The following is an 18,873-nucleotide window of genomic DNA, read 5'->3' as shown; positions in this document are numbered from 1 at the left end:
CACCCCACATACAGCTAGTTCACTTTAGCCAAACAGGACATTTGCTGAGTACGTTGATGTGTACTTGTCATCTATATACAGATCACAAAAGTCTAAAATATATCTTTACCCAGTCAGAACTGAACATGAGGCAGAGAAGATGGCTTGAGCTAATTAAAGATTATGACATGGAAATCCATTATCACCCAGGAAAAGCCAATGTGGTGGCAGATGCATTGAGTCACAAAGTTTCCTGTCATTGTCTTACAGTAAAGACCCCTGACACGACCCTGTTTCAAGAAATGGAAAAGTTGAACCTAGGTATGATACAACATGGAGCTTTGACATAGTTGAAGCTTGAGTCAGTTCTTCTGCAGAGAATTATTGATGCCCAAAGAACCGACAAGGGTATGAAGTGCATTCATGAGAAAATGGAAGTCGGCAAAGCAAATTGCTTCAGAAAGGATGACCAAGGAATAATCTGGTTTAAAGATCGCATAGTTGTGCCAAAAGATGCTGAAGTCCGCCAACAAATTCTGGACGAAGCCCATCTTAGTCGATATTCCATTCATCCGAGAAGTACTAAGATGTATCAAGATTTAAAACAACACTATTGGTGGACAAAAATCAAGATTGAAATTGCACGCTATGTGGCAAGATGTGACACCTGTATACGTGTCAAGGTAGTACATATGAAGACCGTTGGACCATTACAATCCTTGCCCATCCCAACTTGGAAATGGGAGGATATTAGTATGGACTTCATTGTGGGATTACCCAGGACAGCTAAAGGTTTTGACTCTGTATGGTTCATAATTGATCGGCTTACAAAGATAGCCCATTTTCTATCGGTCAAGACATATTATCCGGTCATTACCTATGCCCAGATATATATTGCTCATATTCTCAGTTTGCATGGAATTCCAAAAACAATAGTGTCGGACCGGGGACCGCAATTTGTATCCAAGTTCTGGGAGGAGTTGCACAAGTCCTTGGGTACTAAGTTGCTCCACAGTTCGTCTTATCATCCTCAAACAAGTGGACAAACTGAGAGAGTAAATCATATACTTGAAGATATGCTACGGGCATGTGTCCTGGAGTTCCCGCAAAATAGGATGATTGTCTGTCATTGGCAGAGTTTTCTTATAACAACACATGTTGTAGACATTTCCAAGTGCTCATACACCTAAGTGCTTAATAGAATCACTCGGTAATTAGCGTAGGTGCTTTGCCAAGTGCTTAGATTTGTTAGACCGCTTATTTGCTTGCTCTAGGTGAATCCTAGTTAGTTGGGTGAGTTTAGAAAAAACCACACAACCCATCAGCTCTTGCGTGAGCCATTGTAATTGTATTGAGTGGGGCGAGAGTCTTGCGAGACCGTGATAACCGAGTTTGTGTCACGGCCTCCACCGTGTACCAGAGGGAACGAGGCCTGTGACGTTACGATCGGAAGCTCGATAGTGGAGACGGCGGGGAGCGTCCGGGAGGAGCCAGAAGCGGAGCACCACTTGCGCGTGGAGAAGGCCCACAGCTCTCTATAAAGTTACTTGACCGAGGTGCTTGGCCCTTGCATGGACTACCCTTTGTGTAGGGGCACCAACAAGGATTAGTCAGGATCTTGCATGGTTCTGGATACCTCGATAAAAATACCAACGTCATCCATGAGAGTTTGCTTTCTCTATTAGCTCTTTACCTTCCGCATTTACATTAAGTGCTTAAGTTTCAACCTCTCCTTTCTAGTCAGATTATTTAGGATTAAACTTAGGTTTTGTGGTAGAGATAGCAACACATAGACAAAACCCAGTTTGCACATTAGAGATTTATTTATTTGCATAGGTTTTGCTCTAGGGATTTAATTGTGGCCTAGTTTAGAGAATAGTTTTTAAAAGTCCTAATTCACCTCCTTCTTAGGCATCATCATTTCCTTCACGGACAACGCATATAATGAAGGAAAAGACTTTGATATGCTTAGAAGGTTTTGTATTTTATCTGTACAGAACCCAAGGACATATTTGTAATTTTATACGAAGTTGTACTATGGCCCGCCATTATAAATAGAGGTACAATCCCATGCATACAGACACCATTTTCTCTGGGGGAGAACTGGATTGCCTTGCCTATGAAGCTATGATTCTAACTACATTTGAATTATTGTCTCGATACACGAAGGGGCATCTGTATTATTTGTAACCAGGAAAGGATAATAAAGGAGTCAAAGTTTTGATAAACTTCTCTCATATACACTTATTTTATTTCTTGAATACTTTTATTGATGGCCTTATTCCTTTATCCTTATCTTGTGAGCGGAATGAAAGGATGAAGTTCTCTACCTCTAATTGTGTTTCCTTGCTTTGGTTCTCATTAGGAATCAAAACAGGTGATCAACATGATCTGATGATCCACTCTCATGAGCCTCCCCTAGACCTCCTTTTATAGTCTGAGGGGTGGTGGCTTACAGGTTGAGTATCCATAGGGATGAAAACCATAGTCGAAAATCCCGTAATCGGTGCCTTTTAATCGTATCGTTTCTGTAAAGACAATATCGTTTCTAGAAAATATTGTATTTAAAATTTGAATTTCAAATATCTACCCACATCGTATTATAGTTGTAATAACTAGATTAATTATGAAACGGGATAAAGTTTTGATCAACTGATCATCTTCGTACTGACGATATCATTTCCGACTCGTTATATCTCCAAGTATCCGGGCCAGTTATGATATTAGGATTGTAACTGAGTCTACCCTGAACTAATAGGGACTTTAACTCTATCATTACATGTATTTCTTCCTTATCTGCTAGGGTATTTCCGTATTGGTTAATTTTATGATCATAACTTCTAATATGATAAGATCTTTATCATGTTTATCCTTCTAGAATCCTCCTAACATTAAGTTTCCTTCTGGCCATGATGTCTAAGTCCTTGCGCTCTCAGGGGATACCATAGACCCACATATAACGTCTTCATCTTTTAGAAGTCAGTCTAGGTACCCCTGTTATATTATTGAAAACTATTGCCACCAAGTGGTATGAACTGATCTAGGTGCAACACGAATTTCTAATCCTTTAGTCATTTTAAGAGAACTCTGATTCGAATTCATATTTTTCGATCTAACTACGAAGTTTAAATCTTTTTAAGATCAAAATTTGTGGATACCTTTTACAATGTCTTATATTGGTGCGTGCAAAATTTTAACTCACTCAAAGTCGGTTTAGACTGATTTTACATTTTGGAACATTAATTCAGATTGCTAAAAATAGCTTGAGCGAGCAACACTCTATTGAAAAGTGAGGTAAATTTATTTCATTAGGCTCGCGTATGCTCTAGGAACTTTTTTTAAAACATACAATCACTAGTTGATTAATATGTTTTTTTATTTGAGAATTCTCTTCATCTCCATTGAAGATAAATGCTTATTTTTTTATTACAGAAGGTTTTTCTCGCAAACACATTTTCAACAATTTTGAGCGCTTTGTTGTGTTATTCGGTCATCACATAGAACATCTAGCCATGGGTTGACCTTTAATCATCTCTTATGAGTTGGCGTTTACTCATCTCTTTTGTGTCTTTTGAATTTTTTAAAGTTTAGGTGTACCATTGAGAAGCAAATCATGATTGACTGAACATAAAGAATTTTTATTGACTCCTATTTACCTCCTCTAGTTGCCTGATTAGGTCCTTCACTTTTATTTTTGCTCCCCTCCACTATTTGCCTGATTAGGTCATTCACTTTCCTTTTTGGTCCCCTCCACTATTGCCTCCTAAGGGCTACTTTAGCAACTCATTCTTATTTTCCAAGAAAAAATGAACTAATTTCCCTTAAGTTTTGTTTGTTTCCTTCATTTTGAGTAATTGGAATCTAACTAATGGAGTATGCTACTTTTTTAGAATGTAACATTCCACAATTTTTCAAAGTCTATATATAAGTCTATCTCAAATTTATGGGGTGAAAGATGGAAATTGATTTTATAAATTTACATGATACTTTTCTAATGTACAACATATAGTATATTCTTTCATCTCTATAGCATAAGTGTAGTATATAACTATCTCTCATATGATTTAAGATACTATACAAATATATTACATATACAAATATTTTAATTCAATTAGTTTGTGTCTAAATTATGATCATTAGAATGGAATTCAATTCCAACGAAACAAACGAAGCCTTAGTAAAATAGAAATCTATTAGAAAAATAGGGTTACAAAATTTGCCCTAAGAATTTGATTTAGATCAAGATCTAAGGCCTATTTGGTTCATTTTTTTCTGACCAGCTTTTTTGAGAATCTGGCTGCAGAAAGAATCTGGTTGTGAAGAGAATCTAAGTATCGTAGAGATCACGTATGGAAGAAAATGAAGTGGTCCAAAGAGTTCATAATCTAGAAAGTGACATATTCCTACTATTGTGACGACTTAATCGGTTATGTGTTTATGTTAATTTTAGATGGTTTTTACTGAAACGATTCTCATAAAAGGTGATTGAAAAGCCAAGGCGATTGACGGTCCGCATCAGCTTTTAGTGGTCAGAAACTAGAAAAAGACCAAAGGCCCTAAGCATCTAGTTGCGAGATGGAAAGCTGCTTCCGTTAAGCTGCTTGATAATTTCCCCTGCGGATGGCCTTTCTCTTGGTTTTTCGCTCACACAATTTAACCCAGCATCAATGCATCTTTTAACTTGTTGGAGGTTGCTTGCTTCCAACGTCGGGTACTTAGAAGCTATCTGCGGCATTTTTGTCCAAATCCTTTGTACCTGTAATTGCAAAGTATCATTAAAGGGCATCAATTACACCATTCAAAGTACGATCCAATGCCTCTTTGTAAGAACAACATTCTCAAGGATAAAAAAACAAAATATGTTGTCTTACATTGTCGATAAGGTTCTTAGACGATAAGTCTACAGTGTTAGAATCGACTTTTAACCCTGTTACTATCTCGATTATAAGGATGCCCAGACTGTATATATCTGATTTGGTTGAGACTTCACCTCTGTAGTAATATTCTGGAGCCATGTACCCTCTGCGTCACATTAAAGTCAATGTTAGAAGCAGTACAGGCAGTCTAATCCAAGTGTTGTTTGGTTCACATATTGGTAACGGAATGGGTAAACGATAACGTTAAATCATATTTGTTTAAATCTAACCGTAATCGATACCACACTATAAATGGATATCGTCTTATTCAAATTTGTTACCGCCAGTATTCGAGTGTGAATCGTTATCATTACCATTTACGTTACATTTTGCGAACCAAACGCCACCCCATTTGATCGTGAACCGACATAAAATTTTCGACAATTTTCATCAAGCTTACCTTGATCCCACAACATTTGAAGTGAGTGCACGTGTTTGCTCTTCGCCAAAGAGCCTTGATAAACCAAAATCGGCAATTTTGGGCATTAAGTTATCATCCAACAATATATTGCCAGGTTTGAGATCCATGTGAATTATGGGTCTTTGCGATTCATGTAAGAACTGTAAACCATGACAAATTCCTTGTATTATTTTGAAGCTGATATTCCAGTTAAGCTCATGAGATGCACCTGTGTACAGATACATAAAACAGTGAGTCAAAAACTCGAGAAAGTTGTGTTTTTTTGTTGCACTCATAATTTTGCATTAGTACTAGCAAACTAAAACACTTTGAATGCAGACTTACTACTATAAGTTTTGGATCCATACTCAAGATATATTGAAATCTTTAAGAATTTTTAAGATGTAATATGGAAATATACCTCTAAGAAATCTTAAGATGAAATGGGTAAGGCGATGTGCCTTGATGGTATTTTAATTGAGTATTGAGCTATGAAGATACCCCAAGGACATAGTTATAGTATAGCTAGCCAAGTTGTTCAATCATATCTTCCGGTCGAACAAGATATCTAACAAGTAGATAAGTATATCGGTATCGATCTACAAGAATAAGAGATATTCAAAGTTATATAAATTACCTGAGAATTAAGTTGATGAGCCATACTAGTAAACTATGAGAGAGAGGTATTGAGCATTGTCTGAGAGGAATAATGTGCATCTCTTTGAACCAATTTGGTTTCATGTCTGAAAGGACAACCATAGAAGCCCTTTTCTTAAGAAGACAAGTGGTAGAGGAGTATAGAGAACAAAATAAGGATCTACACATAGTTTCCATTGACTTGGAGAAGGATTATAGCAAAATATCAAGGAATGATATGTGATGGGCTTTAGACAACATAAAGTCCCGACAAAGTACGTTAGACTTATTAAAGACATGTACAACAATGTTGTGACTAGTGTTTGAACAAGTGATGGATGTTACTAACCTTGGGATTGATAATAGATGATTAGTCCCTAAGGACTGTAGGTAATATATATAGCTAGTAGGCCTGGGCCTAATGGGCCTTAACACCCCTCCTCAAACTCAAGGTGGAAATGGAGGATCTGAAGCTTTGAGTTTGATCAAGTGAAACTGATGTTGTGCTCTTGTTTGTGCTTTGGTGAAGAAATCTGCCAATTGATATTCTGAGGGCACATATTGAAGATCAATAGTCTTCTGCTGACAATGTGATCGAGTAAAGGATGCATCAACACCTATGTGTTTAGTAAGTTCATGCTTCACTGGATCATGAGCAATCTGTATAGCGCTCAAGTTATCACATAACAGAGGTGTATAAGTGTCACAAGAGACACCAAGATCAGCCAAGAGCCAGCGCAACCAAATAATTTCAGCAGTGGTAGTAGCAAGTGCCCGAAGTTCGGCTTCAGCACTAGAACGAGATATGGCTGCTTGCTTCTTGGATTTCCATGCAATGGGAGATGACCCAAGGAAAATACAGTAACCCATAGTAGAACAACGGTCAACAGGATCACTTGCCCAAGTGGCATCTGAATACGCATGAAGCTGAAGTGGGCTATCTGAAGCATAGAGTAAACATCTGGATCTTGTCCCACGTAAATATCGAAGCACACGAAGCAAATGACCATAATGAACTGAAGTAGGTGTTGATACAAATTGGCTCAACATATGAACAGCATGAGCAATATCAGGTCTGGTGATGGTGAGATAAACAAGACTACCCACAATATGACGATACCGAGTTGGATCTGCTAGTGGGGTCCCATCCTTCGGACGAAGTTTTAAATGAATATCCATCGGTGTTGCAACAGTGCGTGTATCAGTAAGTCCAGAGCGATCAAGAAGATCTTGTATATATTTCGACTGAGACAGATAAAAGCCTTTTTGAGTCTGCTGAACTTCAATGCTCAAGAAATAGCTAAGCGGTCCCAAATCAGACATCTGAAATTCCTTACTAAGATGTTGCTTGACATGAGAAATATGTTCTGAGTTGTCACCTGTAATCAGCATATCATCCACATATAATAGTAGTAAGGTACGACCTTGTGGAGATACATGAACAAACAATGCAGGATCATGTTCACTAGAAGAAAAACCAGCAGCTGTGATGACAGAGATGAATCGCTCAAACCAAGCACGAGTAGCTTGTTTCAGCCCATACAATGCGCGACGAAGACGACAAACATGCCCTGAGGGAGTATCAACCCCTGGAGGAGGATGCATATAAACTTCTTCTTGTAGATCGCCATTAAGAAAAGCATTCTTGACATCCATCTGGGATATAGTCCAAGAAGATGAGGTTGCAACTGCAATCAAGGTTCGAACAGTAGTCATATGCACAATAGGTGCAAAAGTCTCATCATAATCAAGTCCTTGAGTCTGTTGAAAACCACGGGCCACAAGACGAGCTTTATACCTCTCAATGGAACCATCTGATTTTGTCTTAACTTTGAAGACCCATTTACATGTGATAGGAACAGCATGCGAGGGTAAAGGAACAATATCCCAAGTACCAGTGCTTTCAAGAGCAGCCAATTCATCAATCATAGCTAGCTGCCACTCAAGAATCCCAGAAGCTTCCTGATATGTAGTGGGTTCAACAATTGCCACACCAGCCCGTGGAAAACCATAGCGATCTGGAGGTTCAATGGTACAACGGTCACGAAGACGGTATCCCTGATTAAAAACATCATTACACTCGATATTGTTAGTACAAGAATCAGGTACAGGATCAGTATCAGGACCAGCCGTAGGAATAGAACGGGAACGACGAATGTAGGTTTGGATGATAGGTGGTTTGGAAGAGTAAGAGGTGGATGACGTGGAGGTGGAAGGTGGTGTTATGGGAATGAGAACATCAGTTGTGGATGTAGAAGATGATGGTTCAGATGCAGGAATGGAAGGAAGACACATGAAAGAAGTGGATTCTGTGGGATAATAGGTTGAGTGAGTAGACTGGTTGTGAAAGAAGGGGCGAGTTTCATTGAAACTTACATCTCTAGAAATCCGAATACGACGAGTAGATGGATCATAACAATGATAACCTTTGTGTTCAGGATTGTATCCAAGGAATACGCACTCTACAGATTGAGCAGTCAATTTAGTCCGCTCACGTGGTGGTAACAAGACATAACATATACATCCAAACACACGAAGATGATCATATCGTGGAGAAGTCCCAAAAAGAACTTCACCCGGTGATTTACCAGAAAGTTTAGATGAAGGTTGTCTATTAATGAGATACACGGCAGTGGAAACGGCTTCACTCCAAAAGTGTGAAGGTACAAAAGAAGATATCAAAAGAGTACGAGCACTCTCAATAATATGACGGTGTTTGCGTTCAGCAACACCATTTTGGGTATGAGCACCAGGACAAGAAAGTTGAGCTAGAGTACCCTCTATGGTCAATATCTGGCGAAAATTATCAGATAGGAATTCACCACCAGAATCTGAACGAAAAATTTTAATAGTAGCAGAAAACTGGGTGTGAACCATGCGAGTAAAGAACTTGTAAATAGAAGGCAATTCCGAGCGGCGTTTCATGAAGTAAATCCAAGTATAACGAGAATGATCATCAATAAAAATGACATAATATTTATGACCACCTTTAGAAACAAACGGAGCTGGACCCCAAACATCAGAGTGAATTAGATCAAAAGGTTTAGCAGAATGGGAATTACTAGTAAAATATGGAAGTTGTATTTGTTTTCCAAGATGACAACCTTTACAATGAAAACTAGACTCAACATGAGTAGAGCCTAAACATCCTGACTTTATTAGAGTAGACAGACGGGATCCACATAAGTGACCCAGACGATGATGCCACTGGGCGAATGACGTCGTGGGTCCCGAAGCGGCAAGCACATGAGGTGTAGTGGTAGGAGATGAAGGAAGACGCAAAGTGTCCAAGATGTAGAGGCGAGGTGAAGATTTACGGCGACGGTCAGTCCCAATCACATCCCCTGTTTTGCGATCCTGTACAAAACAAGATGAGTCATCAAATCCAACAAAACAATTATGATCGGTAATTTGACCAACTGATAGTAGATCCATGGATAACTGAGGTACACAAAATATATTTGGGACAGTAAAAGTTGGATCAGAAAGAGAACCCTTGTGGGTGACATGACATAATGTACCATCAGCAGTCTGAACAGAAGTGCCCTCGGTGACAGGTGTAGTAGACGCCAGCCGTGACTGATCGGATGTCACATGAAAAGAAGCTCCAGAATCAAGAACCCAGGATGATGACAAAGCACCAGCAGATGAAGTAGCAGCAACCGCAACTGAGCCTCTAGGAGATGGTCCTGTACCACGACCACGAGTAGCACGACGAACACGAAAATCAGCCAGCTTCTCTGGAAACTTGGCAAAGCAGTTCTCAGACCGATGAGTGGTCTTTTTTTTGTAGTGTTCACAAGGCTGAAAGGAGTTGTTTTTAGACCTCTGAGCAGCAGCCAACACACTGTGAGAACTCAGACCAGTAATAGATGACATAGACTTTAGACGAGTCTCTTCAGCAAGCAATTCGGACAATGCCTGAGCCATGGTGAGAGTATCCGAACTGTGAAGCAGCCTTGCACGAAGGGAATCAAATTCAGGTCGAACTCCCATAACAAATTTGTAGGTAAAGAACTTCTCAATGAACTTGTGGGCTGGACAAGGCACAGTGGTACAAGTAGGCACCATGGAGGTCAATGCACTCATAAGACGATCAAAGGCTGAATAGTATTCATCAATGGACATATCATGTTGCTCAATGACATGAGTTTGTTGCATAAGGGTATGTAAAAGAGCACCGCTGTCCTGAACAAACCGATCCTTCAGATGTGACCAGATAGCCTTAGCAGTGGTGAATTTAGACAGACTCATAATCATAGTTGGTTTAGTGCTATTGACCATAGCAGCCATTACCTTGCCATCATTGATCTGCCAAGTCTTGATTGCAGCAGCATTGCTTCTATCGGCTGCTAGGACTGGTGAATCTTCAGTCAAATGAAATAGTAAACCATGACCTCTTAATGCAGTCTGAACACAGAAGGCCCATTCGGGATAATTCTGACCATCAAGCACAATATTGACAACAATAGCATTGGTCGACATATTGAAGAGCAAGAAAACAGTCAGAGAGTACCAAAATTTCTGGTGGGTAGACTGACTCCAAGCAGATCAGCACAAGTGGCAGGCGATTTCTTGACTGATCGGAGAGAACCACGTCGCCGAAACAGATCTAGGCAAGATGACCGCGTTGGTGCAGAGCACAGCAGGCAGACGGCGTCCCTGTTGTTGGAGAAGCAGAGCAGATCTGTGCAGGGCACAGGGACAGCAGGAACGCACTGCGGAAGAACAGGGGAGCACGCTGTGCCTCGCGCGCAGAAGCACAGAGGCGAGCAGCTCCTCGCGCGCGGCAGAGGAGCGCACAGGAGTCCTCGCGCGCGGCAGAGGAGCGCACGGCGGATCCGCGATCCGAGGCGCCGCGCGGCAGAGGAGCGCACACAGTTCCTTGCGCGCGGCAGAGCAGCTCCTCGCGCACAGGAACACACGGCGGAGGAGCGCGCGGCAGAGGAGCGCAGGAGCGTGCGGCAGATCCGCAACGTCGCGTCGGAGCAGAGCAGCCTCGGCGGCGGACAGGAGCGCAGGGCCTCGGCGGCGGACAGGAGCGCAGGGGCGGCCGGATCCGTGACGGCGGCGGCTAGACGAGGAAGAGGAAGAACCGTGACGGCGGCTGGGTGGGAGGACAGCCGCGACGGCGGCTGGGCGGGAAACAGTCGCGACGGCGGCAAAAAAATAGGGTTTCGTAACCTGCTCTATACCATGTTACTAACCTTGGGATTGATAATAGATTATTAGTCCCTAAGGACTGTAGGTAATATATATAGCCAGTAGGCCTGGGCCTAATGGGCCTTAACAATGGAGACACAGATGGATGCCCGATTAAAATAACACTATATCAAAGATAATTTGAGCTCTTACCTTTTTTCCCTTGGTGATCCATACTCAAGATATATTGAAATCTTTAAAGACATACAAGGGGATATCACTTAGTGTATACTTTCCGCAGATGATATAGTGCTAGTTGATAAAAGTCGAGCAGGATAAATAAGAAACTAGGAAGGAGATGTTAGCTCGGAATGTTAAGTAGTGACTACGAAAAACACATTAAGTATTTTGGATTAATGCTACAGAGAGACGGAGATATTGATGAAGATGTTAGCCATAAAATCAAAGCAAGGTGGATGAAGTGGCGTCAAGCATCTGACTTTCTATATGACAAAAAGGTACCAAATAAGCTAAAAGATAAGTTTTATAGGACAATGATTAGATCTGCTATGTTATATGGTATGAAATGTTGGTCAATAAAAAGACAACATGTTCAGTAGATGTGTGTTGCAGAAATACCTATGTTCCGTTGGAATTGTGGTCATACAAGAAGGGAACAAGTCTAAAATGATGATATATGTGATAGGCTAGGGGTAGCACCAATTAGAGAAAATCTTATCCAACGTTAGTTGAGATGGTTTAGACATGTCCAACGGAGGCCTCCAGAGATGCTACTACGTAATGGAATCCTAAGGTGTGATATTAGTGAGAATAGAGGAAGAGAGACTAAAGTTGACATGAGAAACAAGGACAGTAAAAGGAGACTTGAAAGGATATAATACACCTAAAGATTTAGCCATGAATAGAAGTACATGAAAAACAATTATCTATGTGTCTGAATCTTGACTTGTAGGTTCAGTTGGGTTTTAACTCTAACCTACCTAAACTTGTTTGGGACCAAAATGCTTTGTTGTTGTTGTAGTATTAAATTGCACTATACTTTATGAATGATGGACTATCTAGCGAGCGCACCTTATGCTAAAATTTAACTAATTGAAGTTACATTTTATTCTAAACGTATGGAGCACAAGTATAATATTTTTCCTGGTGTTTCCACAACTTGTTACATAAATCAGCCTACTGTTAAGCGTAAATGCATGTTTGATACAACATACAATACAACAGAAGGCCAATATTCCACTACAACCAGAGAGGGAATGAGAGAGTAGAATACCGTAAAGATACTTGTCAAGGCTTCCCCTAGGCAAATATTCATAGCAGAGTATCCTTTCTTCTGTGTCTGCAAAAACATATGTTCCATGGGACTCCACCAGTTTCCGTTGTATTTCATTACAATACCCAAATAGCTTCACTATATTTCTATGGTTGAGATCAATCAGACTAGATACTTCATTCAGATATTGCTTATCCAGATTAGTTTTTGCAACTACCAAAAGCCTTTTGACCGCAACCACTTCTCCATTTTGAAGCACTCCCTGATTAATTGATATCATTAGTAACAGAGGAATATTCAGATAGTATGTCCCGTATTTTTTTCTCAAATTGATGGTGATGGAAATTAAATTATACCTTATAAACTACCCCAAAAGAACCTTTACCAATCTCACGTTCATTGGCAAAGTCCCCTGTGATAACCTCTATGAAGTGTAGCTTTGGTTCCCTTGGGAATTCAGTTATCAGTTGCAGTTTCTTCTCCATAAATTTGTGTATGCTAGCTTCATGACTGATTTCTGCCACAACATATTCCATTTTAAACAAGAGAACACATATTTAACTCTAGAGGTGGAGTATACACAGTGGAATTATCACTATGATTCAACAAAGCCTCTAGATTAAATCCTCAAATGAATAAATGGTTTTATGAACCAGTTCCTTTACCTTTGAGTTTACCAATTATTGATCCTACAGTAGGCCTTTTCTTTGGATCAGACTCCACACAGTTCAAACCAAGTTCAATGCATCTTTTTACTTGTAGTAGGTGTTGTTCTTCCAAGGATGGATACTTTGATTCTATATGCGACATTTCTGTCCAATTTTTAGATACCTGTATGAATTAGAAAATTTATCTAATAAAATTGTAAATTAAAGTGGCAAAACATCACCAATAGAGATTAAATTGTTTATATTATTACATCATTACTTACATTGTCAATTAGTAACTCAGAAGAAATGTCTTGAATATTGAGGTCCCTCTTCAGTCCTGTCACTATTTCAAGAATAAGAACACCCAAACTGAATATGTCTGACTTAACTGATATTTCTCCTCTGTAATGGTATTCCGGGGCAATGTATCCTCTGGGCCACATTAGCATCAAATTATATTTTATCACACAAAAATACTGCTGGCTGCTGCAACTTTGAAGAATGTAAATATACAGAAACTAGCAAGTGCTTACATCCATCCCACAACGTTTTTGGTGAGAGTTCTGGTTTGTTCTTCACCAAACAACCTTGAAAGCCCAAAATCTGCAATTTTCGGCACCATGTCGTCACCCAACATTATGTTGCTAGGTTTAAGGTTCAAATGAACTATGGCTTCACTTCGCTCCTCATGCAGAAAATGTAACCCATTGCATATCCCCAAGATTATTTTGAAGCGCATGGTCCAATCAATTCCAGAAGATTCATCTGAAGAATAACACAACGAAGAAGGAATTAAAATACTTAAAAGAAAAGAGCTTCTGAATGATATCTTTGCATCTTCTGTGTTACAGAAAATGGCAAAATGTTTTATGTGCCCTGTTCCATTCCTGGGTATATATATATATATATATATATATATATATATATATATATATATATATATATATATATATATATATATATATATATATATATATATATATATATATATACGGCGGCACTAAAATGCACCTGGGTGCATTTTAGTTTGTGGATGCACAGACCCAAGACTTCGTGTCCCCCGTCGCCGCCTCGCGCACAGATCCAAGACTCCCTGCCCCCGCCGCCGCCTTGCGCCTCCCTGTCCCGCGCCGCCGCGCGCCTCTCTGTCAGCGCGCCTCCCTGACCCGCCGACTCCTCCTTCCTCCGATCCTCTAACCCTAGATCCATGGCCCCACCGTCGCTGCCGCACCTTGAATCGCCTCGATGCTCAACCCCGCATTAGGTGTGATTGCAACTGCTGTATAATTCTACCCAAATATCTGTTAAAAAATGTAAACAAAATGATTGCAACTGCTGGTGTGTTGTAATTACAACTGCTGGTGTGGTGTGGATGCAACTGCTGAGTTACTCTGATGTGATTGCAATTACTGAATAACTCTGGGAAATTTTGTTAAAAAATTATGATTGCAACTGCTGGTCTGGTGTAATTGCAACTGCTGGTCTGGTGTGATTGCAACTTCTATATAACTATGTCCAAAATCTGTTAAACAAATAGTGATTGCAACTGCTGGTCTGGTGTAATTGCAACGGCTGGTCTGGTTTGATTGCAACTTCTATGTAACTATATCCAAAAATCTGTTAAACAAACAATGATTGCAACTGTTGTCTGCTGTAATTGCAACTGCTGATCTGATGTGATTGCAACTTCTATATAACTATGTCCAAAAATCTGTTAAAAAATAATGATTGCAACTGCTGTCTGGTGTAATTGCAACTGCTAGTCTGGTGTGATTGCAACCTCTATATAACTATGTCCAAAAATCTGTTAAAACAAACAATGATTGCAACTGCTGTCTGGTAATTGCAACTGCTGGTCTGGTGTGATTGCAACTTTATATAACTATGTCTAAAAAATTTGTTAAACAAAACAATGATTGCAACTATTGTCTGGTATAATTGCAACTGCTGGTCTGGTGTGATTGCAACTTATGTGAAGAGGTTGAGCCGTTCGCGGAGAAAGAGGGGCGCGGGCGAGGAAGTAAAAAGGTTCTGTCAGGAGCGTGCGGGAGGGACGAAGACGTGCGGGAGGGACGAAGACGGCCTGGGTGGGGCGGTTGGCTCGGACCTGGCGCGTAGGTTCGGCCTAGGTGCATTCTCTATATTGAATGCACCCAGGTGTAATATATAAAAACAGTATATATATACATATATATACATGTATATATATATATACATATATATATATATAATAGCCTTCATAATGTTTACTTCCTATTGTAGACCAAGACCATATACGATTCTGTATTTAGACAGTCAAAAAACGAAAAGAAGGAAACAATTATGCAGCCATATGTGTATCATACCGTAAATATAGTTGTCAAGGCTTCCATTAGACAGATATTCATAGCATAGAAACTTTTCTGGAACATCTGATAGAAAATGTTTGTTGTTTCTCTCCACCAATTTCTTTTCTACTTGGTAACAAGAACCAAGTAACTTGACTATATTTCTGTGCTCCAGAAACTGGAGATTGCCTGCCTCATTCTGAAACCGTCTATCATGAACTCCGGATGTTTGCACAAGCTTCTTCACAGCAACCAGTTGTCCATTCTGAAGTATGCCCTGCTTTGGTTCCTTGTTAGTATGTGATTTCAGCTCTTTTATCAGTTATAGTTAACTTCAAAAGATATTAAAACATGAGATAGAAATCATACCTTATAAACCACTCCAAAGACACCATGTCCAATCACTCGTTCACTTGAGAAGTCTTTCGTGATGTTTTTTAGGAATTCTAGCTTTGGTTCCCTTGGAAATGCACTTAGTATTTGTGAGTTGTCCTCTAAGCTATTTTGTCTGCTGGAATCTCCCTTCATTCCCTAACTATACAAAATCACCTTTATATGAGACAATAATTAATGTGGGGGTGCACAAAATATAATATTATAAACAAGTCAAATCCACGAATTTTAGGGTTCATAAAATTTAAGAATTTGTGGGGAAAATTACAGATGATCGTGATTGTTTGGACTTGGGAAGCACATAAATATGCTAAGCCTACATAATACAAAGGTATCGAATCTCCTCCGTATTTTCAATAAACAGATTGTTCCTCAGTCGTTTGTAAAGCAGCAATTGGGTAAGAGCAATCCAGATGAAATGTCAATTTAGTAAAAAGAGATAAAAATTCAAGCACCAAAAAATATAGATTCTGCATCAGCAACAACCTGGAGAATACCTGAAGCAATGATGTCTGTTTCAGAGACAAATAAGCGAGGGAGCTCCTCTCGCTGATGATCGTACACAACCTAGAGATGAGTGGCAGAGTGCGTGTGGGAGACGAAGGGCTGTAGGTTTTGCCGGTAGGTTTTGGGTGAGGATGGGGGAAGCGCATCCGCAGAAGCAATCAAGCAACTCGAACTCTTCCAATTATGACCGTGTGAACCGTTGACCCGAATTTTTTTTATTTCGATCCTTTTTCCGAAAAAATCAGGTTTATACTTCTGGTGGATGACTTAATTCTATTTTTATACCCTTTGCTCGACGTAATAGGCCCAGGCACCGAGGTAAAATGACTCGACGGCAGGGCCTATGGTACCGAGGTACGTGTCTCGCTAGCGACGAAGACTGACGCGGAGGCCGACGTGGCTCCTAGCTCGACGCCACAGATCTTGGCGCCGAGCTAGGAAATCCTATAAATTGGTCGTTTCATGGCCGAGAGCTACGCCCGACCATTTGAATTCCTAGTTTCAATGTACTTCCATACCGCCGAGAAGTACTCCAATCTTCGTATTCGAGTTGGAAAACTTTGATTTGATCATTATATCTTGAAGACCAAGGTATACTGTCTCACTGATTCGTTTGTTACGTTTATTGCGTTGTATGTTTCGATTAATTAGTTTTGATTGGTGCGCATATTGCTATTAGTTATGATTCCTAGGATATATGGTTCATATGATAACTACAGTTTGTTAGATAGTTTGTGAAAGACATGTATTTATAAGTTAAAATCATTTCTGCTATTTATTTATAGTTGTGTTAATATATAATGGTTTCTTAGATGAAAGACAGGTATCAGGAGTCGTTGTGGCAGAAGAGAGGTCGTCCTCGGGAGTTATATCCGGATGCATCTAGTAAGGATGCTCCTGTTCCTCCTTATTTTCCTGTGCCTAATTGTGACTGTGGCAGACCGACTTGGGTACGTCAATCCAAACATCTAGACACGGTCGCTCGCTGCTTCTACTCTTGTGGTTGTTTTAACATACATAGCTTATGATTTGTGTGATATTGATGTTTACTAAATGTGTATTAATGCTTCGTTCCATTCCTGTAGGATCACTTGAGGTGTTTTTTCTAGTGGATCGACGGTCCTGATAAATTTGACCCTAGATATCTAATTTTAGCTAACTGGTTGTGTGGAAGGAATACACATGAGCGTTTTAAGCCTTGGGTCCCTCCTCCCCCAAACCCGCCACTAATGACGGATGAGAAGAACTTAGCCATAGAAAGATGACTAGAGTCTCCATCTCGGTGAGATTGCGGAGATCGTGTTGTGATATGTGAGGAGTCTGCGAAGTACTTCGTGTGTCCCAATAGTAATTATGTGAGTGCATAACAAATGTCCAAAATTTTGTTATTGTTTGCGCAAATTTACTAACTTTTCTCCTCTAGCCATACGGTGAGTGTAAGTGTATATTCAGGGAGTGGTTGTATGGTCCTAGGTCCCATTGGCCTGAGCCATAGGCAAAGGAGAAGAAAAAGAATGAGTGGGCGGAAGATTTGAAGTCCGATCATGTACTCTGCAAATGTGGTATTGAAGCTAAGTATGGATTAGTTCCTTCCGAGCTTAGTGTGGGCTATTTTTGTGGACATATGGTAGATTACGATGAGGTTGGTATTTGTTTTTTATTGCATGAGTTGTAATGTTGCATCTGTACTTACTTATTGTTTTTGTGTAGGAGACGAGAAAATGTAGTTGGGAGAGATATGCCGACAAAGAAGAGGTGATGCATACAATAAAATCGAAGAGACTCATGGAACAGAAGATGCGATGTAACTCTCAGCTCATCGATTCCTACATTAAAGATCGTAGACAGGAGATGCGTAGGTTCGCCGACTCAATGGGTTATGGCAGCCTAATGCGTGTTGAGCGGAGGAAATTGAAGGCGACAAACGAGAAGAGAGCATAGGAGGCAAGGAAAATAGAGGCAGCTAGAGCCGAGAAACAAATGGTGGGCAATCTTGCTGGTCATCTGAGTGCAAGTAATTGAGAAAAGAACGTGTTGGTTTTGCTTGTACATTGTATTTATCTTGTTTTTCCTAACTTATTTGTCCCATTATATTTGCAGAGATTGGATGTGCCGGGAACTATATCGCAAACGAGGCTCGTGCAAGATACGTTCAGCAAAAAATGGCGATGGTGGAGCTGATGGAGGAGGAGGACGACTCATCAAGGTTGAGTGAGCTTATTGCGCACGCTGAGACATGATTACATGGGGAAGAGGAGGATGACGCATCAAGGTTGAGTGAGCTCACCGTGCTCGTTGAGGCAGGATTACATGCTGAAAGGGAATTAGGCTTACACCTTTTTCCTAATTGATTTTGGTGGTTGAATTGTCCAACACAAATAATTGGACTAAGTAGTTTGCTCTAGTCTATAAGTTTTACAGGTGCCAAAGGTTCACAACAAACCAATAAAAAGACCAAAGATGGGTTCAAATAAACAGAGCTAAAGACATCCCAAATGGCACCCTGGTCTGGCGCACCGGACTGTCTGGTGCACCAGGAAACTCGAGGCTGACCTTGCCACCTTCGGGAAAATGGGAGGCCGCTCCGATATAATTCATCGGACTGTCCGGTGTGCCAGCGGAGCAACGG

The 18,873-nt window shown here is 40.3% G+C and overlaps 1 protein-coding gene across 8 annotated transcripts; it reads right to left on the bottom strand.

Moving 5' to 3' along the window:
* Positions 1-4,307: 4,307 nt before the first annotated feature.
* On the bottom strand, positions 4,308-16,478 carry LOC100276598 (Protein kinase domain containing protein expressed). 8 transcript variants are annotated; one of them, XR_002268598.3, is made up of 12 exons: positions 16,235-16,448; positions 15,714-15,875; positions 15,363-15,621; positions 13,551-13,782; positions 13,299-13,449; positions 13,033-13,198; positions 12,724-12,884; positions 12,368-12,629; positions 5,933-6,038; positions 5,296-5,524; positions 4,851-5,001; positions 4,308-4,735 (listed from the first exon to the last, which is right to left on the bottom strand). XR_002268598.3 is itself a non-coding variant. In XM_008678749.4 (11 exons), exons 2-11 carry the CDS (start codon positions 15,870-15,872, stop codon positions 4,544-4,546), a joined length of 1,962 nt encoding a protein of 653 aa, XP_008676971.1. In that variant the 5' UTR covers positions 15,873-15,879; positions 16,224-16,478; the 3' UTR covers positions 4,308-4,543. The 8 variants fall into 8 exon arrangements, 6 of the variants coding, with proteins under 6 accessions (XP_008676971.1, XP_008676969.1, XP_020407027.1 ...); XM_008678749.4 differs by lacking the exon at positions 5,933-6,038 and having other exon boundaries at positions 15,714-15,879; positions 16,224-16,478; XM_008678747.4 differs by lacking the exon at positions 5,933-6,038 and having other exon boundaries at positions 16,235-16,447.
* Between the last annotated feature and the right edge of the window lie 2,395 nt (positions 16,479-18,873).

This window comes from Zea mays, chromosome 4 (assembly GCF_902167145.1).
Source record: "Zea mays cultivar B73 chromosome 4, Zm-B73-REFERENCE-NAM-5.0, whole genome shotgun sequence".
Lineage (NCBI taxonomy): Eukaryota > Viridiplantae > Streptophyta > Magnoliopsida > Poales > Poaceae > Zea > Zea mays.
The sequence above is the reverse complement of the archived record's forward strand: the minus strand, read 5'-3'. Positions and strand labels throughout refer to the sequence as shown.

Bases quoted from the DNA above. Each gene is read 5' to 3' on its own strand.
- LOC100276598 (XM_008678747.4), bottom strand. From the start codon at position 16,390: ATGCGCTTCCCCCATCCTCACCCAAAACCTACCGGCAAAACCTACAGC. The intron at 13,450-13,550 runs GTAAGCACTTGC...AATGTGGCCCAG, and splicing joins AAAAACGTTGTGGGATGGAT to AGGATACATTGCCCCGGAAT. The intron at 12,630-12,723 runs GTATAATTTAAT...TCAATTAATCAG, and splicing joins CTTTTGGGGTAGTTTATAAG to GGAGTGCTTCAAAATGGAGA.